The sequence below is a fragment of the Lathamus discolor genome, chromosome 16 (assembly GCF_037157495.1).
Source record: "Lathamus discolor isolate bLatDis1 chromosome 16, bLatDis1.hap1, whole genome shotgun sequence".
Taxonomy (NCBI): Eukaryota; Metazoa; Chordata; class Aves; order Psittaciformes; family Psittacidae; genus Lathamus; species Lathamus discolor.
Window position 1 is genome coordinate 3,854,581 of NC_088899.1, and position 24,202 is coordinate 3,878,782.

The window sequence follows — 24,202 nt, forward strand, 5'->3', positions numbered from 1 at the left end:
GTGTTTTTCTGCATCAGTTCAGGTGATTGGCTATGTTTCCCTTCTGCTAGCAGCTGGAGGCAAAACTCCCAAGACTGAATGATGTCTGTTGCTTGTGTAAGAGAAACTTGAGCATAGATCCCTTACATTTCAGTTTCCAGCAGATGTGATGACATCTGTCCGGTAAGAACATCAGCTTCTTGGTCTCAGGGTCACAGTCACAGCTCGAGGGGTAGCGTGGGCTGTGTCACTGCCCTGGCTGGGGTTCTTTGGGCTTCACCAGCCGCTCATGCTGGTGCTATACCCCAAAAACGGGACAGGGGGAGGTGGTGACATCCTCAGCCCCTTTCCAGGCACATTGTGGCTGTTGTGGGGCCTGCCCTGTGGGTACCTGGGGGGAAACAGAGCCGGGGCTCTCCCCTTTGGTAAGCCCTGAGGGGTGTCCCTTGGGGACCCCCCCTTTCATCCCACCCGGGGGTCTGTTCCTCTACGCCGCCTGGGGGCGCCAGAGGGCAGCCCTGGCGCCCTTCACCCCCCGCGCGCAGCGCCTGCTTTTCGGTTCCCGTCCCCGCCCCTCAGCGTCTCTTTCTCGCGAGAGGTCGTGAGCGTCGCTTGGCTGCGGGAGCAACATGGCGACGGCCAGCGGCGAGGGGTGCAGCGGCGACGCGGAAGCGGGCCCGTCGTGGTGGGACGGGCGCAGCAGCCTGTCGGAGCGGGCCACGGAGCGGAGCACGGCCACGGAGAAGAGCAGCGCCCCGGAGCCAGCAGCGCCAGTGCCGCTTGATATCGACAACACCGAATCCTTCGTTAAGGTGCGTGGCCCAGGGGAGGCAGCGGGGCGGGTGCTGTGCACTACCGCTCCCGGCGAGCCGTGCGCGGCCCGGGGCATGCCGGGAGCTGTGGTTCTCCCCTCAGGGGGCTGCCCGCAGACCCCCGGTTGAGGAGGTTGAGCAGCGTGGCAGGGCCGGGCCCTAGGGTACCTTGGGCTGTTCCTGCCCTGAGCTCGGGCACCTTGCGCTGGGTCCGGCTTTGTGAGCGCCCCGGGTCGGGGTTTGCAGCCTCCGTGAGATGCAGAGGAGTCAGGGCCACCCCAGGGCTGTTCCTGGGCGTGTGGCGATGGGCTTTGCCCCTTGGATAACAGATCTCAGCATCAGCTACCTTGTGCTTAACCTTTGCACGCTGTTGCTTCCAAGGGAGGGAGCAGCAGGCCGTTCTCAAGCAGGAAGCGTGTTGGTTTTGTTTGGTTGGAGAGGTTTTGGGTTAATAAAGTAATTTTCTGCATCCCTGCTTTCTAGACTGAGTTTAAAGTTTTGTTATTAGATTTTCATCATTTTATAGGCCCCTAAAAAGAGAACGTGAACTAAATTACTGTAAACTTCATCCCATTGAAAAGCCTCATGATACAATATAGGAGAACCGCACAGGTCAGAGAAGCTAGGCAAAATATGTCTACCAAATAGTATCCTGGGTAAATGGAGAAATAAAGTACCTAAAAGATGCTAATAACGTGGTGTTCTTGCACAGTATGCTCTTGGCACAATGGTAGAGTCAACAAAGGCATCTAACGGGCTTCCTCAGCCTGGCGATGAGTACGACTTCTACCGATGCTTCTCTGGCTTCCGGGCGTACTGTGAAATGCAGAGCGACCGTCTCCTCGACTGGTAAGGATGCTTCTCTGTCTCTGGGTTGTTGCTGATAGCTTCCAATCCAAAAGAGAAGGTAGCGCCCTTCTGTAGAGGCTCCAAGCTTGCTGTAGATAGAAGGATGGCTTATTGTACACACCTGATTTTAGCTACTTTTCTGGCGCTTGATAGTTTAAGAAACAAGTTTAAAGAAGGCCTTTTGTAATGATTTTGATAAGGAGCTGTGCATGGAGCAGAGGCAGATATAAAACACATTGGGCTATCTGTTTTAAAAGTCACAAGGCTCCTAAGAAATTAGTTCTAACACTTAATGCTGTACAGGAGCGTCTTCACTGCTCACACAGTGTTATCTATAGGTACTGCATTTGGTTTATTTTCACACCTTGAAGATTTATAAAGTTGAAGGGAATTGGATAGTTTAGTGTTCAACATGCCTGCTTTCAGACTGCTAATAGCTGTGCTGTTCTCTTGCAAGCATGACCAGGGTGATGCAGTACTATGGCTGCAGGAGCCACATGAAAGATCGCAGCAAAGTGACCGACCTGGAAGATAAATTTGACATTTTGGTGGATGCCAACGATGTCATTCTGGAAAGAGTGGTAAGCAAATTATTTCTGCTTGTTGCTGTTACAAACTGTTCAGTTACCACAAGTTCTTTGTTCCTTGCGAGAATGTCAGTGGTAGTGCATTCACAGTTACATTTAGTGTTTCCTCAATCTGGTGGGTTTCTTTTTAATCCATGGGCTAGGTCAGTGGTCACAGCAGCTGAGGCCAGATGGGTTATGGCCCAAAAGGAAGAAAATAATAGGCTTCATTTAGAACAGGTCAGTGGTTGGACTCGATGATCTTAAAGGTCTTTTCCAACCTAAGTGATTCTGTGAGTCTGTGATCCTGTGTGACTTGTTAGGAAGTTAATACAGTCTGGCATAAAACCCCACAACCTGAGAACAGTCTGTAAATTCATACTGCTGCTTCTCTGAGGGCAGTTTTCCTACCCCGATGTTCAACATATTCCTCCCACATTTGCCTGTCTCATGTTGCACAGAATTCAGGGGAAATGGCTGTGGAAATACCTATCTGTGTGACTTTATTCAGTCTCAGTGGAGTGGCTGAGCGTGGTAATTTAACAGGGGTTTGGTTTTTCACCTTGCTTTCCCGGAATTTAGAGTATTTTACTGGATGAAGCATCAGGAGTGAACAGAAACCAGCAGCCAGTCCTCCCTGCTGGGTTACAGCCCCCACAGACGATTGTTTCCAGCTGGAACCGCAAGGTGAGGCCCCTGCGCTCCATGTCATGTGTTACTATAGTTTTTCTGCCAGCAGTGGCGCTATTGGATTTCCAGTGGAATTGAGTTAAATGTTTTGTCACAGTTTTTTCCACATCCTAACTCCCTCTTCTTTGCTTTTCCTATTTATTCAAACTTGATTCTGGATTCTGTCTGCTTTCAATTGCCATTTCAGTTGAGTGACTCAGTTTTGAGTTTGGGATATAACTTTATTCCTCTGAATATTGGGTCAGGCTGAGTAGAAGAATCTCTGAATGTCCGTTAAATAGTTTAAGTTTTACCTGTGGTTACCTTCTCTTAAACAGGCAGGAGAATCCCACAAGAGAAATCAAACTGAAACGTTCCGATTGCTTCATGCCAAGAATATCTCTCGACCACAGCTTAAATTTCGGGAAAAGATTGACAATTCCAACACTCCTTTTGTCCCTAAACTTTTTGTCAAGCCAAACGCTTTGAAACCTTTGCCTGAAGGTAAGGGGGTTATTTTTTGTTGGGTGACTTACTGTAAGTATTTGACAGAAATCAGTCCTCACAGTCTAAAGGAGAAAGCATTGACAACAGGTAACAGCAGGAGATACTGACCATTTAGGTGTAGTAAGCTCTGTGACTCTATTGTTCGCATACATGTAATGTAAGGATAGCTCAGCATACAGCATCTTCATGTTGGTATACGGTAAATAATCTGTTCCAAGCAGATATAGTGAGTTCTCTTTACTACCACTGGTACATGATGAGAGTCACTCAGGCACCAGAAGTGGTCTTAACTAGTCTACTTGGCTCAACAGGTACTTATTCCTAATTAGTTAGGAGCACCAGATCTGTGGTTAGACCTACCTTTGGTTTGGGTGCTTTATCAAAGCCACCAGCATGTTGTTCTGCTGCTGGTGATTCATCCTTTGTCTGCACTGATGCAGTTTTACTTTTAGAAACTGGGAATGATTGAAAGATTTTTTTCAATCTCCTTCCAAGCTCTTGAGCTGAACCACCTTGTGTTTTCCTTGACAACAGCCTGGTAAAACCTAGTAACTGAGTTGTCATGAGGGATGCAGACAGAAATCTTCCTGAGAGCAAAAGCTGCAGGTCTAAATTGTTAACGATTTTGATACTTTAGGATTTTAGTAGGATCTTGTGGTGGGTGGAGGGGAGAGAGTAGTAGGCTGGGAGCATGTTACATGTGGGATCCAGTCCAGTTGTTCCATATTGGTTGTTCAGCCCTCACAAAAAGTGGACGGGAACGAAAGGAGCGCCCTGAGGACTTGGATGTGCCACCTGCTTTGGCAGACTTCATACATCAGCAGAGGACCCAGCAAACTGAGCAAGACATGTAAGACATTAAACTGACAGCAAGGTGCTTGGAGTACCACTGGTGAACATGCATTTGTATGGTCCCATTGTGCCAGTGCTCTTCATGTGTGACAGCTCTGCATGTGTTTTGTGTCCTCACACTACGTTGCGTGTGATTTGTTTTAGACATCTGCAGTTACTTTAAACCTATGCTTAATCAGAGACACAATTTCTGCTCAGTAGGGAAACTGCCATAGCTCTGAGTCTCTGTGTTCTGAAATGACTGAAATTTAGTCTGTTTTCCTAATTTCCACAGGTTTGCTCACCCTTACCAATATGAACTGGAGCAGTTTTCTCCACCAGATGGAGTTCTTCAGAAACCCGAACCCCAGGTTGGTGCCCGTGTTAATTTAAGCTTATGGCAGATGTAGTCAGCATACTCGATGAAATACAGAATTGAGGGTGGGGGTCAGGGGTGGGAATTGACAGAGGACACACTGTGCCTAATAATTTGCTCTGCCAGATGTACAGGCCCATCCAGGAAACACCCTGTCATTTTATCACCACACTGGATGAACTGGTAGAACTGAATGAAAAGCTTACGAACTGTAAAGAGTTTGCCCTGGATTTGGAGGTAATCAGACTGCCTTTTCTGTTTAAAAGTTACACGTGGCCTGTTAGTACCTAGGAGACCATTATATTCTTCTGGTCTGTTTTGTAGGCTTCTCTTTCTTCTGCTTTTTGTACTTCCTGACATCAAAAGACAGTTCATGACCTGTCAGATATTATCTGTAAAGTAGAATTAAACCATGTCAATATTTTATGTTTTCCAGTGGTTGTACTGGCTGCACACTTCATACTGAATTTGATGGTTTTACTTCTGTAACTGATCTTAGCATACATCTCTCTCCCATGTTTTCAGCACCATTCCTACAGGAGCTTCCTGGGCCTGACATGTCTGATGCAGATTTCCACCCGAACAGAGGACTTCATTATTGACGTACTGGAATTGCGCAGCGATATGTACATTCTCAATGAGACCTTTACAGACCCTGCAATTGTGAAGGTTAGCTGCCAAATCCACCAATTTGCCACCAGAATTCTTTTTGTTTGGGGTTTTTTTTTCTCCTTAGTTTAAGTTGTACCGTAGTTAAAAGCACACTTTGTGCTCTGTCATGGTCACTTGGCTCTGCTTTCATTTTGTTTGTTTATGTGCCTGTTTCCTTGATGTAAGTGTGGAGTTACTTGCCAAATGCACTTATTGAGCAGTTTTACACTTAACAGTGAAGGACAGAGGGGAAAAAAATCTGGTCCTAGACGCATCGCTATGAAACCACAGCACAGCCAGCCGGGAGCACAAATGTTCCTCATATCATTCTCAGTCTGGTTTTTCTTTCAAGGTCCTTCATGGTGCTGATTCAGATGTGGAATGGCTGCAAAAAGACTTTGGTCTGTACTTGGTGAACATGTTTGATACTCACCAAGCTGCTCGGCTCCTCAATCTTGGCAAGAATTCTTTGGACCACTTGCTAAAGGTGTATTGCAATGTAGATGCTGACAAGCAGTACCAGCTGGCTGACTGGAGGATACGGTAAAAACTGACCCCTTAAATGGGCTGGAGCTGCAAGGTAGCACTTATCCTTTCTTGTACTGTTATAGCAGGAGCATGTTTCTAGTTGCGAGTTGTAGGTTAATCTCAAAATGAACGAGCACAGCCTTTAGCTGGCTGTACTGTAAGTTCTTCTATGAGTGTTACATTTTCCCATGTTTCTTTAGAAAAAGGGTTTTCTTGGGAAAATAAAGATTAAATAACCAAAAGCTCCTGGATTCTTAGAACAGCACTTAACCACTGCAGCATTATAGAGAAAGTCAGTATTTGCTCCTCTAGAGCCCCCACTAAAATGTTCAGTCACCCTCACATTATGCTGTTGGAGCAATGAACTTGGCTATACACATGGACCCTGCACACCACAGAGGTCCCAGGTCTGCTTTATGTAGGCTTTGCAGAGGGAGAAGAGTTAGACAAATACCATAGCAAGCAGTTCTGCCATCTCAGTTAGCTGCATGACAGTCTTGCTCTCTGGCCTGTGAAGCCATCTGAATTGGGGAGTGCACAACTTGTTACTGCTGTTGCCCAACAAATCCTTCAGTAAGGAAACAGAAGAATTTCCGTATTAGTTTTTGGTGTGTTTTATATGCAGTTTGCCCTAATATGTTTAGTAAGAGGAAGTGACAGTTTGGTGGGGCAGTCACAATGTATTAGTGTAATTTTGGCTCTTTTTCTAGCCCTCTGCCAGAAGAGATGTTGCAGTATGCCCGTGATGACACTCACTACTTGCTCTACATCTATGATAAAGTGAGGGAGGCACTCTGGGAGAAAGGGAACGAGCTGCCCACTCAGCTGGAGATTGTGTGGCAACGCAGCAAGGACATCTGCCTGAAGGTAAAGCTTCTCCTGGTTGGATTGCCTGGATCAGAGTATGGGCTTAGTAGGACAGGAAGTCCTTTGCCTGTTCGACATCTGTTGTGTAGACGTAGGTTTCTTTCCTCTTCGTGTGTCTGAAAACAGCTGTATAAACTAACTCGGTTGTGTGCACCTGTTTCACTAGCTAAAATCCTTGGATTCAGCTGCTTTCGTGCTGGTTTTTGAATGCGAGCACTCCTTGGCCTCCTGATGCTTTCAGGTGTGCTTTTCCAAGAGAGATGTAACATTTCCAGTTCTGCTGGATGTTCCTAGAAGTTCAAAGCATAGCTGGAGTTGCACTAGGCAATAATTACATTGTGCCTATGGAAAATACTATCTATGAAAGCAGGCCTTGTCTAATGTAGTAAAGCTTGAAAGTACTGCATGTCTAAAGCTGCTCCTGGAGTTTGTGAGGGTGGTTTTCCTGTAAAAAATGGATGAGATGTATGTTTTCCAGGGATAGGCTCTCACCAAAGCTTAGGGCAAAAGCTCCAAGACACATTGTACCTGAGTTGATTCAGTCCCCGTATGTCCATATGAGATTCAATCTGTCTCAGTGAAGCAATGCAAACCAGAAAGCACAAATCTGATTTTGATCATGAGTGTTCCTTTTTTTCCTGTCCAGAAATACATCAAGCCCCTCTTTACAGATGAATCCTACCTTGAGCTCTACAAGAGGCAGAAGAAACATCTCAACACACAGCAGCTTTCAGCATTTAGGTTGCTGTTTGCATGGAGAGACAAGACAGCACGTCAAGAGGATGAGAGTACAGGGTAGGAAGACTTTTCTTAGTCACTGGCTTAATACTTCAGTGAGTTTCTTGTATTGTGCCCAAGGTAGAACTACTTTGTTACCTGTAGAAATTGGTGTACTACCTCAGGCTGCTTTTTACACACAAGTCCTGTTATGTTAGCAGTATCTAGATCAGTTAATTTCTTTTTAAGTGATTCCATCTTTTCAGACCTTGCAATTGGGGCAGACCTGTGCACTTTGAAGGTATTTTTAAGAGTTTTTAACATTCTGTTCCATTCACACCGCCTCTTTGTGTTGTAGATACGTGCTACCTAATCACATGCTATCGAAGATAGCAGAGGAGCTGCCCAAGTAAGTTTTGTTCATCCTTGAGGAGTCTCATTTGATTTTTAATGTCCAACAAGTAATTTTCCTGGTGTATGGTTACTTCAGCAGTTGATCCCTTCCTTCCAGCTGTCAGTACTGCTTTTTTCTATAGTTGTTCAGTCTGAGAGAGAAATAAATAGCAATACTTATCCTTATCCTTAGAAGGATATGGGCTTCTTCTGGGATACATCTCTCTTTTTTATTTTATCCCACTAATAAAACACATTCCTTTGTCACATGTTCCCTCTGAGGTTCCTACAGTATTACAGAGCAAGAGAAGGATGAGTTCCCCCGTAACATGTATTTGGGTCTTTTTCAGTTCCTAAATGGATTGGGGGGAGTGCAAGGGGCAGATCCCTTAAAACACCCAATTTATGCATTTTCCTCAAACATTTGCCACTCACCATCTAACATCCATACTTGTGAATAATAAAAATGCATGAATTGGTGATTTCTCCTTATCATCACAAACCTGGTACAAAAGATCTTTTTTTATCACGGAGAAGAAACCCTGACAGATTAATCTGACTTGTGTTACTCTGTCCCAGTCAGGACCATGGTTATATCTGGTTGCATGTACTTTGAATACAAATGCCTAACGTATTGGCCATAAATACAGCACACTGAACTTTCCTCATCTCTTTAGAGAACCCCAGGGCATCATTGCTTGCTGTAATCCAGTCCCACCACTAGTTCGCCAGCAGATTAATGAATTGCATCTCCTCATTCAGCAGGCCCGGGAGATGCCTCTTCTCAAGGTAGGAGTAGCTTGTACCACACAAGAGACTCATTTCTTGCCTTCCCTAAGCCAGGGAATGGAGCTAAATGGTGACCTGCGATGCTATGTATGCTGAAGCTTGCTTTTTGAACACTCTGAATATGGTGTTCTGTAGTACGGCAGAAAGATATATTGCAGCTTCTTGCCTGTCTCTTGTTGCTGTGTACTGGCTTACACAGAGCATAGTTTCCTGGAGAATTAGAGCAGTAAAAGAACAGACAGTACTTGAATACAGTGCAGTTATATTGCACATCATGTTTGCCTGCACGAGGAAGAAGTGGACCTTGTGGAATTTGTTGATCATGTAAATGGATTCATAAATCTTTTACAGCTATGGTGAAGCAAAAACAAAACCCCTAGGTGTGAGAGGTTCATTAGTTAAAATACAGCATCAGCATGTTGATATTAATACAGTCTTCCTCCTTCAGTGAAACAAAACTAGTTGTGAGCATGAATGTCTCCTTTATGTGGGAGGTGTTTAAATGTATCCATACGCAAACCCTGCAGGAGAAGAAGAAAAAATGTCATTTTATTAACCTGCTAGCTTGTAATGAGTGTGTTGAAAGTGCTGATAAGATGGCCAGAAGAAATAAGGCAGGTGCATTTAAGTGTCTTTATCTTTCTTTCCCATTTTAGTCGGAGGTGGCCAAGAGGAGAGCACCTCCACCCGTCCCTGAGGTACTGTTTGCATAATATTTGTTACCTAATGTCTTAAAGCCTTAAACTCAGAGACAAATGCAGCAGAATTCTAGCTTCTAGTAAGTGGTTTATTCTCATCCATTTTACATGTCTCTCCACTTTAGCTTATTGTTACTTCTCTGTGCTATGCCCATAACATTACCAGCTGTGAATTGGTATTTTACGAACCACTATAACAGCAGCACTTAAGGCTTCATCAGCAAACGCTGCAGCTGCTGGACAGTTTCATGTGTGTTAGTCTATATTGACTGATCTGTAAGAAGAGATGGGTTTCTAAGGCTGACTCATTTACTGTCCTTGTGTGTATGAAGTAAAGCATCTCTCAGTGCGTGTTTGCACAGATAGCATTTGGTGCCAGATGCAGTGTGCTCTGCTACATTAAGAATATTCAGTCCCTGAATTTCACCCCTTTAGTTGAATTTTCATTAAAGCATCTGCAATATGTGGAAACATTCACAGATTTATAGAGTAATGTATTAATGGTGTCTGTGATTTGAATCTGCAGAAGCCAGAGAATCCCTTCTTTGGACCACATGACAGGTCCCGGAATCCTGTGAATGATCTTCGGAACATCTCTACCTTGGGTAATTTGGACTTAACCTAAAAACTGTGCCCATAATGACATGATGTGGCTTTGGCACGGGGAAATAAGCAGCCCTGATGGAAACTTGCAGTGAAATCTCTTTACACAAAAGAGCAGTAAAATACATATATATGTATAATATATCTAATAAAAATTTTGTCTCCTTGTCATGTAGAGCCTGCACCAGTTTTGGAACGTAGTTGCCTTTTCTCAGATGATGAGAGCACAACAGATCTTGAAGGTGTTCAGCCCGAGTCAGCATGTCTTTTTGCTACTGCCACTCTCAGCATATTTAGTGTAAGCAACACGTCTGATAGCGTCAGGTTTTAAGTAGTAGAAAACATACTTAAGAATCTGATAAAACTGTGAAAGCATGGCAAGAAATACTAAGGTGGGACACACATGGAAATGATACTGGCTTCCTGTCAAGCATATGGTATAATGAAGACAACTAGGTTAGGAGGCCAGCAAGATAATTACATCTGTCTTGGAGGGTCATTGCTATCAGTGGAGCTTCAGACAGAGGGAGAGATGCCATGCATGAATCAGCAGTAGCAAAACCAACAAAATAGTAATATTTCTTTTCTTTTTTAGGAATGTGATAAAGATGAAGGAAACAAGACTTTAACCACTGCACAGCAGAAAGCTCAGCGAATAATGGAGTCCTTTGAAAACCCATTTAGAATGGTAAAAGCTCCCAGCACATATTTGTTCCAAGCGCATCTGAAAGAGCTGGATACAGCATCAGCTCCTTCTCTTGCTGGAATCGAGAGATTGTCCTTCTTGCAAAGTTCACACGTGTGGACTTGTTTTCAAAACACACTGAAATGCCTCTTAGATATGTCTTTCTACATAGTCAGCAGGCCTTCCACTGGGGTTTTTTAAACAAGTTTGAGGGTTTTTTAATTTGCATCCCATTTTGATCTCTCCTTTTTGGCTAGAGGTAGTGAGCTGGTGTTACTCTTGTAGTGAATCAGCAGAACAATAGAATACTTTGTTACAGATTTAGAGTGGGAAATGACTAGGAAATAATATCAAAACTACTTCTTTGGGTGTGTGGTTTGGGTTTGGGGTTTTTGTGTTTGTTTTTACTTGAAACTTTCTCTTGGCCATAGCTGTGCTAACCCTTCCTTTTCCACAATCTGTTCTAGCTGTACAATGCTTCTTAAATAGCAGCTTTCTGATTTGGATCATTTTAAGTAGCATTTTAGAGATGAGCTGAGTGCTATGTGCTGTGTTTAAAGCAAAATGGTTTTCCGTCCCTACAGTTCCTACCTCCAGAAGAGAATAATGCCCATGTGTCACAGTCTGCAAAGTTTGACCCGTCATCAAAGATTTATGAAGTAAGACTTGCGCTAAAATTTCCTACCAAGTAGTACAAAAGAAGGAAATAAGTAGATGATTTTCCTCTGGGAACCTCAGCAATAGAGATTTTTCTCCTTTAGTTCTCCACAGAAGAAGATTTGAGAAACTTGACATGTTTCTGCATCTGTAGTTCATTCTTTCTGTAGCATTCATACCCTTTGAAGAACCAGGGATTTGGGACATGCCACTGTATATTCCCTGTCTGTCAAAGCTACAAACTATTACTGAAGTCTGTATCTACCTTTGTTCTTATGGCATGTTTGTAGCTCAGAACTTTTAAAGCACATGGGTTTTCTTTACCTGGTGCAGGAGATCTTAATCTCTTTTCAGTCCAATTTGATCTTTTATACTCTTAATGAAGACCTGCATGTGGTAGCAAGTTTATAAACTCCTTTTTGCCATAGAAGTTCAAAGAGAGTGATCGCAGGTAATGTTTTTTCATTGCAGATCAGCAATCAATGGAAGCTGATGACGCAGTCACGGGTACAGAAAGAGTCCAAGGATGAAGCAAAAAAGAAAGCAGCCCAGCAGTCAGGTGTGGCCATTCTTCCCTTCCTCAGTGTGTTGGCTGTGCTTTTCCCAATGCACATAGGTTGTTTCCCAGTGACAAGAAAACCTTAGATGATAGATTGCCTGATGAATGAGATTATTTGACAAAGATTGTACTCTGTTCAGTTTGAGATTTGCTACAAGCTGGTTTGCTTTTTCTAAGCTCCTAGCAAACTTATTCCTGCTTTTTACAGTAATGCTTGTTTGTTCCCACAGCTGCTCGTGAGCAGGCACAGAGGGCATATAAAGAGGAAACGGAAACCATCACGTCTGTTCGTCAGCAAGCTATGGTATGTCATTGAATTTCCTACTTCCAGCCTTTGCTCCTCTTGACCTTTATTGCATAGTTCAGAATGCAACCCTGAGCCCTAAAACTCTGAAATACTGAATGACAGTCTTCTGATAGCGGGCTTGCTGTGGTTCTGCCATGCGTGTAGCAGCATGCCACTGGCAACTGTGCTGGGCAAATCTTCACATCCTTCCGTATCTTCTGTAGGGGATGTTTTCCACTGCTGCACCTCTCTGCTCCTCACTTGCCTGGGTTCCCCCAAATCTGCCTATGGGCCCGCAGCGGATTTCATCCTGTCAGTATCCTGTGAGATGACAACTTGGCTTTTCACCTGAAAAGCCCCTGCTGTGAGGGGAAAGAAAACAAGGCAGTTTAGGCCCAAGGAAGAATGCAGTGCTGTCTAGTTGCGCTATTATTGCCACAGGGACTAGGTCCATTGTGCAGTACCTCTGCATGCCTACACAGAGATGTCTCATTCTGTTCTCCTGAACTTGTCCTTCTTTCTGTTCCATGGATTGCTTTCACAGGAGGAGCAAGCTAGTAAGAAGAGGGAGAGAGAGGCAGTTGCAGGTGAAACGGGAACAGAGTTGCCAAAACAGGAGAGGAAACGGCCAAAAGCCTCCCAGCAACCAGAGGAGCTGGAAGCACCCAAGCAGTTTACCCCCTTTGATTACAGCAAGTCCAACTTCAAAGTGTTTGCGGGTAAGATCTGGATCTCTTGCTAGTGTGCTGCAGGCTGTGGGAAATGTTGCCAGCTGAGCCCTGAGAAGGCTCTGTGTGTGTGGATGTAGGTGCCAAGGCAGTACAAACTGTCATAATGCACCTACCTTGCAGTGGGGAAATACTGAAAGAAATTAACTTGAGGAATGTAGAGTTTAGCATTCCTTTTCCAATTTGGAAACAAAATCCTGAAACCATTGACCATGGGGATTATGGATTCAGATTTTGCTTCTTTTCTCTGTTTAGTTGGACCTCAGGAACTAGGACGCAAAGACGTGACTCCTATGTAACAAGTATCCTTGCAAAAGCACCTCCTGCCTTGAGAGACTGTTCTGGCTTTTAGCGTGTGGGAGACTGCAATGAGACCTCCTTATCATTAGAGGAACACTGTGGAATGTACTGTTCTTTATGGAACACTTTAGTGACAGCTCCTCTCCTCTCTCCCTTAGGAAGCAGCAAGTCGAAGCAGTCGCCACAATTTGATCCTGCCAAGCAAACTTACGTGGGCAAGGTAGGAGCATGTCGTGAAAGAAGGAACAGAAATGGTGGTGATAGCATGTACCCAGCTAGGGAAGGCAGATCGCTTTCTGGATCTGCAGGATGTGCCCTCACAGCACTTAGTACTGAGGTGCAGCTTCCAGTCAGAGGCTCAAACTTTGTATTATAGCCTCTTTCCATCCAGAAAGAGCTTTCTTGGGGCCCCTCAGACTCTCTACTGTTTCCCACCTCTTCATATATTCACAGCTACACCTCCATACATCACAGGCGTGACACTTGGACCACAAATTCCCAATAGCAAATTCAAGGCACTCTCAAGAAAAATCAGTCCAGTTATTCCAGGCCATGCCAGCTCTGTGTTGTGGCCATGTTCTCCACCGGGTACTGTCGTTAGGAAAACAGTCTCAGCTCAGAGAATTTTTACTTAATTTATTGCTAATTGAGATTGAGAGATTGAAGAGAAGAAGGAAAACCTGACCAATCAAACACACAGGTAGGGAAACTTGTGATCAGGACAGGGCGGTTTCTGTGTCATCACCCTCTCACCCCACCCCAGGTCCCCCCTGCAGACCTGGGTTACATAAAACCCCCCACATATACTCTGTGCAGTGCTCATGGCCTGACATCAGTGGGCACTCAGGTGTGAAGTAACAGTGTGCTTGTGCATGAGCTCATTGAGTGCTCAAGTGTTAAAGTTCTGACGCCCATTTTCATGCATTTCAGCCTCTTTCCTGTGTATTTAACTGGAGGGCAAATGGTACCAGGGAGCATCTTAGATATTCAATAAAAATCCTGTTTCAGAAGCTAAACAAGTTTATGCCTGATACTGTAAGAAACAGTTTCCTGTGCAATCCCTTTGCTGTGTCAGTTGAAACTTGCTTCTGGGGGTGGGGAAAAACAACCATCTGGTGAATTTGGGACAACCTGTACAGATCTTTCTGACTAGATGGGTAAGATTTGTCATCGGTGGGGTGTTGTGCCTTGCATGTCAAGGTTAGACCAGTAGAACAGCACTTGCTCAGATGCTTTTAGTACACGCACATATAAAGAAGTCCTAGAGCATAAAGCTCACAGTGTGAACTAGAAGGGACCTGATAGCACATGAATCTCATGGAATGTCCTGTATTTGGCAGGTAACTCACTGTGGTGCTGGTGTTTTCTGTTTGTTTTCTATGCAGAGATCTGCTGGAGCTAGCAAACATCCACATTCTGGAAACCGAAGCATGTCTTACCTGGCTGGGAAAGCTGATAGGTGTGTGTCAGCCTGCTCTGCTCTCATCAGTGCTGGAGTGTTTTCATGCCTGTGCCCCGGAGCTATGGGCAAAGCAGAGCTATTGTCCTCTGCTGCTGTGGGAGCTTAGGCACCTGTTTAATGGGAAGAGGTTGCATCACAGCTTGACGTCAGTTTAAAGAAGGGGGAAAAAAAGGGGGGGGGAAATAGCTTTGTCAGGATTAATGCAATCAAACAACAACTCTGGGTGGAAGGTTTGAAATGCTGAGGTTAAAGTTTGTGTTAATAGATGTGGGAGTTGCTTTCTTTGGCCACAAATACAAGGAAAGGTGGGGAGAACACCTGGCTAGCTAGGGAGGGAGATAAATAACAGCACTGCCAGATAGGAATGTTCTTGTTCTGGATAGATACTCAATGTGTAGCTTACAAGGCTTGATCCTTGTGTTTCATTTAGTCATTGAAGAGCAGCATCGGAGGGAGAAAGGTTGTGCCTGCATCATGACCCCTTCAATAGAATCATTGTAGCCTGTCACAGCTTTTCAGTCTCGAGTGCATTTAGAGTGAAAGTCTTTCTGCAATTGTGTTTTGCAGGGGTTCCAGACACCACTGGCCGAAGAGATAGATGGTCCCTGATCCAGGACCTCTGGGAGTTGCTGCTGAACAGAACAGTATTCACCAGTGTTGTCACCACAAGAAGCAAACACCAGTCATTGTGCAGTTTTTGTACAGAAACGTTTTAAACCCATTTAATCCCCATTTCCTCTCCCCCCTCCCCAAAAAAAAAAAGAAGAAACATCTTAACTGATGTAATTTTTATTGTATTCCTGTGGAGTTTTGTGTAATTATAGTCACAGTGTTGCTTTGTTTTGTAATTTTGAAAGTTTACCCTGTGTCGTCAAATACAGTTTGGCTAAACCTGTCACTTCTTGGAGTTGCTTCAAATCTAAACCCTGCATGTCCGTGGAGTATGAGGAACCTCTTGGCATCTCTAAAGCCAGCACAAATGTAGTAGAGAGATTCAGTAGATATGACTTGAACTCAACCAGCCTGGAGGAGGAAATGAGGCCAGAGTGTCTTTTATGTTAGACCTTGCTTATAAAATGGACTGCACGGCTCATCTCTTACAAGACAAGGTAATATGAAACATGAGTGCGTTTACTTGGCAGTGTTTGTGTCTTATTTTAAGCAAAAGGTTTATTTTAAGGAGAAAAATAAGAGTTGGGGATCAGAGACCAGTGGTTTCACCACTGAGTTGCAGGGTGAAAGCAATAGCATTAGGTAGAAGGCAGAAGCACAGAGTGAAATACTGGTTTGCAGAAAGCCAGTGAGGTTCTGTGCTGCAGCTGAGCACAACCTGTACTATACTGGATACTGGGAACAATTCCTTCCCCAAAGGGTGGTCAGGCATTGGAACATTCTGCTCAGGGCAGTGGTGGAATCACCATCCCTGGGAGTGTTTGAAAACGCATGTAGATGAGGGTCTCAGTGACATGGGTTAGTGGTGGCCTTGGCAGTGCTGGGGCATGGTTGGACTGGATGAGCTTCAAGGTCTTTTCCAACCTACTTGATTCTGTGATTCTGCTAACACTTCGAAGTTTTAAATACCTGCAGTTGAGTTATCCTGAAGACTTTGTAGAAAGACTATCAGCCCACAATGGGATGGATGGATGACAGAGCTTAACATAAATGCTGACAGCTGAAGGCTGGTAGTGCTGCTGTGCAAGAGGTAAGCAACATTACAGTTTAACAGGCAGGAGTAGAAGGGTAGGGCTGATGCGACTTTGCTTGAAGCTACATGAAATCAGTGGCAGAGCTGCTCCTGGGATTACTGGTCATGGCACTGACCAATAGACCTTGCTCCCTTTCCCAAAGGCTTTGTCTTTACTCAGGTTTTCTTTTCTAAGGGTTTTCTGTTTCACACTCCCCAGTTTTGGCAATGATAGAATTTACTTCTCTGACTGTTGAGATAAAATCTTCCCTCTCTGTTCCTAACCCGAGGGCTTTATTTAACAAAGCCTGGGAGGAGGTTTGGGATTTTGTTTGTTTTCAATCTTTTCCCATATGTCTGTGGAGCAGGGAGCAGAAGGAACAGAGGAGGGTATCTTAGTGTGAACAGAGGCGATTGAGCCGTGCTGTAATGGTAGAACAGAGTCTCTTTCTGCCCATAAAATCTGCTTGCCTGGCTGAATATTGGAGAATGGTTTTGAAAAGAGGCAGTTAAATAGCAATTGTGTGTAAATGCGTTTGCAGGGGCTGCCAGTTCTCTTTCTTGTCAGCTTTACCACTTCCCATAGCTCTGTAACTTGAATGATTTAAGCCTTACAAAATTGGCCCATTATCTGCAGAGAGATTAAAAATTTTGCAGAGAGATTAAAAATTCTGCAGTTATCTTAAGTTTTCTACTTAAAATTCCATGCAAGGTGACACTTCAGGGGTTATCTTCATTGTAGTCTTCTGCTGTTTTCTCTTACGTGGTTTACTGCCATAGGTTTATGGCCACCTTTAATGGAGGTGACAAGCAAATCACATGCTTTATTCACCTGGTTGCACCTAGGAATGTGATGAAGTTGTAGCGTTAGAACCCCTCATCCTAGAACTGCACTGCAGTTGCTGAGGGCAATCCTTCTATAACCTGGTAAGAGAACCACTCGTGGTGTAACCTCGGTGTACCACCCCAAAGCCTGCCCTCTGCAGCACGCACCACGTTTTGTAACGCTTCCGAGCGCTGGGCAGGAACCCGCTCGTACAACATCGGCGCTCGGAACGGCCAAAGCGGACTCTATTGACGGGAGTCGCTCGCGTTCCCGTGATGGGGCAGCGCCTTCTCCGCCCGCCCGGTCCCTGCCTCCAGGTGCGGGTGGCGGGACGCGGGGGGGCCGGTGCCGGTCGCGGGTGTAGGGGTTGGGGGGACCGGACGCGCCCTTTCACGGCCGGAGCGGAGGCGGCTCCGTTCCGGACGCACCGCCCCACGTGTCCCCGGGCGCGCCGGCGCGTCACCCCCGGCTTGAGCCAATAGTGGCGCGGCGGCGCGCGCGCGGCGGGGCGTGGCGTGGCGTGGCGGGGCGGCGCGTGGGCCCCCGCGCTCGGCTCCCGCGCCGGCGGGGTCAGGCGGGTGGCGGCGGAGACGCGCAGGTGGCCGGTGCGGGAATGACGGAGCGCGGCGGCCGGTGCGGGATGACGGAGCGCGGCGCGGCGGCGCTGATCCGCGAGGGCTGGTTCCGCGAGACGTGCCGGCTGTGGCCGGGGCAGGCCATGTCCCTGCAGGTGGAGGAGCTCCTGCACCACCAGCGCTCCCGCTACCAGGAGATCCTCGTCTTCCGCAGGTGCGGTGCGGCCGGGAGCGCGGCTCCGGGCTGGCGGTGGTGTGCGGGGAGCGGTGGGAGCGCGGCGCCCAGCGCCATGCGGTGGGGCCTGGCGGCGTTGGGAGGGGGCGGGGGAGCGCGGCCCGCGGGCCGGCTCCAACGCCGCTTCCCCGCTCTGCCCAGCACCACCTACGGCAACGTCCTGGTCCTGGACGGGGTGATCCAGTGCACGGAGCGGGACGAGTTCTCCTACCAGGAAATGATCGCCAACCTGCCCCTCTGCAGCCACCCCGACCCCCGCAAGGTGAGTCGTCCCCGGCCCTCTCCGCGGGCTCTCCCCGGCCGGGGCCCGACCCGCAGAGCGGCTCCTGTCCTCCGGACCGGCCCTTTCAGGGCTGCCGCGGCCGGAGGCTGGCTGGGGCCGCGGCTTCTGGCGCTCCCCCGCTGCAGGCAGCCCGTGTGGGCCCCGCGGCACATCCATCTCCGAGCGCCGGGGCGGGACGAGCCCACAGGGCTGCTGGGTTTCAGGCCGTGCTTTTTAGGCCACGCTGTGAAAGTTCCCCCGTGAGCCCACCCCGCTGATGGCCGGTTCTCTGCCCTCTTCTCTCCCAGGTGCTGATCATCGGTGGCGGTGACGGGGGAGTGCTGCGGGAGGTGGTGAAACACCCGACCGTGGAGTCCGTGGTGCAGTGCGAGATCGATGAGGTGCGTTCGGCTGCGAGGAGGTGCCCGGGGGCTTCGCTGGGACGGGTGGGCTGCCCAGCGGAAAGCAGCCCCGCTTCACAGCATCCCCGGAGCTGCTGCTTCACCTGCCGTCCCTTGTCAGCAGCGTGCGTTTGCTGCCTGTGCTGCTGGCATGACACTGACAGCGCCACCTCTTTGCCTCACAAGTCATCTACGTGGCAGCTGGCTGCCTCTTTCATGGGATTTCTTTCACACACAAGGGCTTTCCAGGCCAGCGTGGGCCAGGCACGAGATCTGGGGAAGGAGAAGTCTGGCTCTGTGAAGCTGCTGCTTTTCCCTCTTTGCCTTTGCAGAACAGAGCACTGCTGCTGCCAGAGGAGGATGGTCGCTTTGCTAAGCAGTCTCTTGCAACTGAAAGCAGGAAAGAAGTGGGGGGGATTTGTTTCTGTAATAGATGGGCTCATCCCCCTCTAGGTCAGTTTGTTTTGATGCTTTACTTTCTAAGAAAGTTTTGCTCTTTCCTCAAAGCAGGGTTGTATTAAGTATGGGAAATGCTGCTCTATGAGACTGCACTCTGTCTGCCGTGCTAATAGGCATATGTGCCTGGGTTTGAACCAGCACTGCCTGACACCAGCATATTTTTATGCCTTTGCCAGCTGTGAAAAGCTGGTCGTGTTCAGTGCAATTGCTGGGCCTAGGGCAGTGGCTGTTAACAGTTTTAGAATGAAGGGGGTGATGCAGTGACTAGAGCAGAGGTGGGGATAATTCTCACCTTGCATCTAGAAACCTGCTGAAATGGTTTAATTTAGGAAGAATAAAAGAAAAGTCTTAGGCTGAGATCACCTCTGCAAGTGATGTCTGCAGGGAAAAGGAGCCGTAATGTCAGATCTGTAATCGTATTCTTGTGGTTCCTCAGGGAGCTTTTGAAGCTCCAAGTTCTTCTTGTTGAGTTTGGCAAGGACAGACCAACAGTGTCACTGAACCCTGAGGCCATAGGAAAGGGCTGAGTGCAGCTTGTTGGCTGAAGATGCTGACAGCTCTTGAGGATCTCGCTAGAGTCGGGTTTGTGCTGAAGGCATAGAAGGAAATGACTCATTGTGCTGCTCTTGCAGCTGCACAGTAGCCTGAGAAGTAGCTCCTTGTACCCCCTACTGACCCCCTTGTGCTCTCTGTATTGCAGGATGTGATCCAGGTATCCAAGAAGTACCTCCCAGGGATGGCAGTGGGGTATTCCAGCGCAAAGCTGACCTTGCACGTGGGAGACGGTTTTGAGTTCATGAAACAAAATCAAGAAGCCTTTGATGTGATTATCACGGACTCATCTGACCCCATGGGTAAGAATTCTGGCCATAAAAGGGCACTGCTTTCCACACTCCTCCTCCTTTTCTCCTCTGCCTACCTCTTGGAAGCAATGCCAGCCTGCCCAGGCTCCTTTTGAGTGAAAAGATTCTCACTGGGTCAGCTCTTTTGGTAGAGAAAGGAAAGGGTGAAGACCAGAAAACTGTATTAGCAAGGCTTCAAGTCGGCTGTCCCCTTTCTATCCTCAAAATTTAACTCCCGCAGCCATTGCTTCTGGCAAAGAGTTGATCCGGGAATCTCATGGAGGGAGATGGCTTTGCACATGTGCCCACTAATAAAGCAGTGGCTTGTGTGCTGTTGGTGTCTCTACCTAACTTAAAGATGGCTGCAGTGAGATTGCTGTGTATCTGAAGGGGGGGAAACTAAGTTAGAGAAGGACCAAGTATAGTTACAGCACCTCATTTTAGGGGCCTGACAATGAGCACCCGAGTTGCCTTTACTGTTGCTATAGTCAACACAGGAAGAGGCATCTCTAAAAGGCAGTTTGGAGCAGGAGCTCAGTTTAAAAAGAGCTCACTGAAGCAAGAAGCAGGATCTAGGACTGTCTTTGATAAAGGTCCTGGGCTTGCTTTTGAGCAAAGCTAAAATGCTGATGGATTTGCCATGCTAGGTGCAGGCTGGGGTTCGCCGGGGCAGAACTGTTTGCTTCCAGATTATCTCCAATGCTTGCGATCACTGAAAAGCCATTTGGAATTCCTCTTTTCCAGTGCAGTGCCTGTAGGCATTCAGCAAACTCTCAGGAGCCCACTGTGTTCGTGTCTCTCTCAGCATACCTCTTCACTCACTTTTCTCCCAGGTCCTGCAGAAAGCTTATTCAAAGAATCATACTACCAGCTGATGAAGACAGCCCTGCGAGAAGATGGGATTCTTTGCTGCCAAGGTGAGGATGTCTCTGGCAGAGACTGATGCCAGATCCTTGCGTAGAGACACAAAGAGGACTCTCTTCTTGGGGAGACATTACATAGGCAGTGAGGTCCATTTTAGCTCCCAGGTACAGGAGTGTTTTGATCTGGATGCATCAGCTCATTAACTGCTGGACTGCGCTTAGTAAATCTGGTGTAAGGGTGTTATCTTGCTTTGAAACCACATGAGCTGGGCACAGTAGAGCAGGTTTGGACTTGGGACTGCTGCTAACCTGGCCCAGACCTGTGCAGAGAAGAGGGGCAGCTCTCACCTCGCATCCCGTCTTCCCTTCTCCCTGTAGGTGAGTGCCAGTGGCTGCACCTGGATCTCATTAAGGAGATGCGTCAGTTCTGCAAGTCTCTGTTCCCTGTGGTGGAATACGCCTATTGCACCATCCCCACGTATCCCAGCGGGCAGATTGGCTTCATGCTCTGCAGCAAAAACCCGGTGAGTTCCAGGCACCTCAAGTGCCCTTTTCCACTCCCTGAAAGCACACACAGAGCCTGCCTCAGGTTGTCCCTTGCAGAGCTTGAGCTGCAGCTCTGAGCTCTCCCAGCTGAGGCCTCTGGAGTCATGGTGGGTCCTGGTTCTGCCAGCCCGGGGCCCCAGAGCTGCAATGCAGCTTGCTCAGTGCTGAATGAAGTGCAGAGCTGACCAGTACTTACTTACCAGTACTATAACTGGTTGCCTTGGAAAAGGACATTATTTTCTCCCTAGTACAACAACCTTGGAAGGGAGGAAGCCATTGCCACTTTCCAGAGCCTCTTAAGGCTATGGCTTATTGATGCTGGCTGTAATAAAGCAGCACCTGCTTGATAAGAATTGGCTTGCAACTGGTAATCTCATGCAGAGAGGTCCAAGTGAGTCATTGTTAGGATGTGGGGTGGTAGCTCTGTGTCACACCACTGAGTTCTGCTCTCTTCCCAGTCTGCTGCATTACAGCAAGTCTCTAATGAAACTGTCACAGCTGCTGCCTCCCTACACCAATGTGTGTGATTATCAGGGACACCGTGCCTGACTTAACACAGACATGGATTTTGCTCTGAAGAGCAAAAGCCTTGCTGCTTAGATGCTGAGGCACAATCTGACAGCTTCATCTGGCACATGCAGTCTGACCTCATGTGTTGACATCTGTGAATAAGGGCTAGTCACAAGGGGTACAAGAGTGTAAACCCAGCCCTGGGGACTGGAGCTGTGCAGAACCTTTGACCTCATACTAGAAGAGAAAGTCATCTGTTCTGCTGCACATCCTCTTGGTTCTGTGCCATGAATCCGGTGCCTGTCACACAGCCTTTTGCTTGCTGCCCAAACACTCCAGAGCTGCCTGACTTCTCTTCTGCAGAACACGAATTTCCGGGAGCCTGTGCAGCAGCTCTCACAGCAGCAAGTAGAGGAGAGGAGTCTGAAATACTACAACTCTGACATCCATCGGGCAGCTTTCATTCTGCCGGAGTTTGCACGGAAGGTAAGCAAGGCTGTGCTGCTGTGCCTCAAGGACGAGGTACAACTTCTCTTCAGCAGGATTAGGAGCACACAGGACTGAGGATTTCCTGCAGCCCTAAAGGCTTCAGTGGGCAAGTCAGAGCAGGGCAGCATTTAGCATTTTGTATGACGTAGCTGAGTATGAGTCAGTCTGGGAAGACTGGAGTTCAGTTTAGAACTGTTCTTTGGGTTCATGTCCCATGCCTTGATGGCAGATCACTCCTACTTCACCTACCAAATCTAAGTTGCAGAACTACTGATTCCCATTGGAAAGCTTCAAAAGACAGATAAAATGTGGTTGTGGTTTCTGGCACAAACCAGAGGGTAGGGGAAGGATGCTGTAGTGTAGTTCAGCCTGCTGCCTTGCAGGACAGTCATTCTGTCATCTAACTGGTTTGCAACTGCAGGTTCCAGGAAAAAAACCCTCCTTAGAGGGATGAAGGCAGATGTTGTGTTTCAGAGCCGTGTGTCTGTTAAGGACCGGCAGAGCTCCAGTGGGCCCATCCTGACGCTTTATTGTCTTTGGCTGTCTCCAGGCCCTGAGCGACGTGTGAGACTGAGAAGCTGCTTCCTTCCTTCAAGTTGGACCCTGAGATCATCGGTGACGTGGTTGGGACCTTCCCAGCAGACTGCAGATTTGTTCTCCACTGTGTGGGATTGTTTAACCCTTTGCCAGCCAACACTCCCTTTGATGTGTTAAAGATGATGGTGCATAAGCCAGATAAGGCTATTGAACAGGTCCGCTGACTTAATGCGTGAGATCAAAACTGTTCTTTCCAGTGCTGGAAACGTAAGATGTCTTTTTCCTCTCTCTCCATTCTAAATTCTCCCCTCCCTGTGGCCCCCATCCCACCTCCACCCCCTGCAACTGACATGATGTATTTATAACTGACACCTATTTCTGTCCGGTGATCTTCTGAAACCTGGGAAGAGTGCAGAAGGGTCACTGCCTCAGCCTTAAGCACAGAGAGCGAGAGCTTTGTGCCCAGAGTTGTTGCTCTCTCCTGATAGGAGCTCCCTGCTGCTGAGACGTTTTGACTGGTAACGGGTCTGAGCCTTCATGTCCCACTGCCCTTCTGCGACACCTGCACTGTTCTGCAGCACAGTTGGAGAAGTCACAGTGCAAACTGTTGCCATTCACAATAGGTCTCCCTCCAACCCTGATGGAGTAGCAGTATTAAACACCAGCCAGGCAGGCTGGCAGCAAAGTCTTGTGGCTTCTTTTTTGGAAACAGAAGTGCTGAGGTAGGAGCAGGCTGACTCCTGTTCTTACCTCTGCCTCCAAGTGGTTCCAGAGAATGTTTATCAATATGGTGATAGGCGCTTTATATATATAAATATAAATATATCTATATAAAAACCAAACCTTAGACCCATTGCCTGCTGTTAAGTACTGATGCTGGGGAGTCAGTTGTGCTGACAAATCTCTCATCTCGGTCATGCTGGGATGCCTCAAGCCTGGGTATTTGCTAGTCCTTAGGAGGCCTCGTTATTTCTAATGCTGCCCCCAGAATCCCCAGATGCACAAGTTGTTTTTCATTGTACTCTGTTGTGAGATGGATCTGCCTCCACTTCTTTACTTCCGTTTTCAAGACTCCATACCACCGCTGTGCAGTGGGCATCTCCCCAGCGCAACCACTGCGGTGGTCACTCCCTTGCACTCAATTAAACACTCGGCTCTGGTTAAGGTGACGTCAGTGTTGGTCACTGTGCTTCTTTGGGGAAGTGTGGGGTGGAAACGGGTCCTGAAAGTCTGTTGTGATTGTCAGGGGCGCTCTGGAGTTCGTCTGACTTTCTCTCTCCTTTGGCCCTAGGGATGGCGAGTTACAAACAAAACTAAGCTCTGAAGAGTGATCCTGTTGTACATGTTTTATATTGTAACCTGACTGTGTAATAGCTCCAGCTTCTGTCATCCTCTGTGCTGCAGAAGTCAGTACCTTCTGTCCAAGCCGTTCTCCAGCCCGAATGCTGCATCTGATATAAC

General features: G+C 47.3%; 2 protein-coding genes across 2 annotated transcripts; both read left to right on the top strand.

The window, feature by feature from the left end:
• Positions 1-565: 565 nt before the first annotated feature.
• EXOSC10 (exosome component 10) lies at positions 566-15,410 on the top strand. The gene is made up of 25 exons (XM_065696476.1): positions 566-791; positions 1,504-1,640; positions 2,098-2,221; positions 2,789-2,893; positions 3,214-3,379; positions 4,121-4,232; positions 4,509-4,584; positions 4,716-4,826; positions 5,115-5,258; positions 5,593-5,783; positions 6,479-6,635; positions 7,282-7,430; positions 7,711-7,761; positions 8,423-8,534; positions 9,191-9,232; positions 9,759-9,837; positions 10,012-10,133; positions 10,431-10,523; positions 11,105-11,179; positions 11,649-11,736; positions 11,967-12,040; positions 12,567-12,741; positions 13,209-13,270; positions 14,436-14,509; positions 15,080-15,410. The coding sequence occupies exons 1-25, from the start codon at positions 609-611 to the stop codon at positions 15,108-15,110; spliced, it is 2,733 nt and encodes a 910-aa protein (XP_065552548.1). The 5' UTR covers positions 566-608; the 3' UTR covers positions 15,111-15,410.
• Positions 15,411-17,548: 2,138 nt separating this feature from the next.
• Positions 17,549-23,910, top strand: SRM (spermidine synthase). The gene is made up of 8 exons (XM_065696605.1): positions 17,549-17,811; positions 17,974-18,094; positions 18,403-18,495; positions 19,655-19,808; positions 20,630-20,713; positions 21,038-21,183; positions 22,079-22,201; positions 22,755-23,910. Exons 1-8 carry the CDS (start codon positions 17,636-17,638, stop codon positions 22,770-22,772), a joined length of 915 nt encoding a protein of 304 aa, XP_065552677.1. The 5' UTR covers positions 17,549-17,635; the 3' UTR covers positions 22,773-23,910.
• Positions 23,911-24,202: the final 292 nt, after the last annotated feature.

Coding starts and splice junctions, on each gene's coding strand:
- SRM (XM_065696605.1), top strand. CDS start 17,636: ATGACGGAGCGCGGCGGCCGGTGCGGGATGACGGAGCGCGGCGCGGCG. Junction 18,496..19,654: donor TGCAGTGCGAGATCGATGAG/GTGCGTTCGGCT, acceptor TCTGTATTGCAG/GATGTGATCCAGGTATCCAA. Junction 20,714..21,037: donor TGGGATTCTTTGCTGCCAAG/GTGAGGATGTCT, acceptor TTCTCCCTGTAG/GTGAGTGCCAGTGGCTGCAC.
- EXOSC10 (XM_065696476.1), top strand. CDS start 609: ATGGCGACGGCCAGCGGCGAGGGGTGCAGCGGCGACGCGGAAGCGGGC. Junction 5,784..6,478: donor CTGGCTGACTGGAGGATACG/GTAAAAACTGAC, acceptor CTCTTTTTCTAG/CCCTCTGCCAGAAGAGATGT. Junction 7,762..8,422: donor ATAGCAGAGGAGCTGCCCAA/GTAAGTTTTGTT, acceptor TCATCTCTTTAG/AGAACCCCAGGGCATCATTG.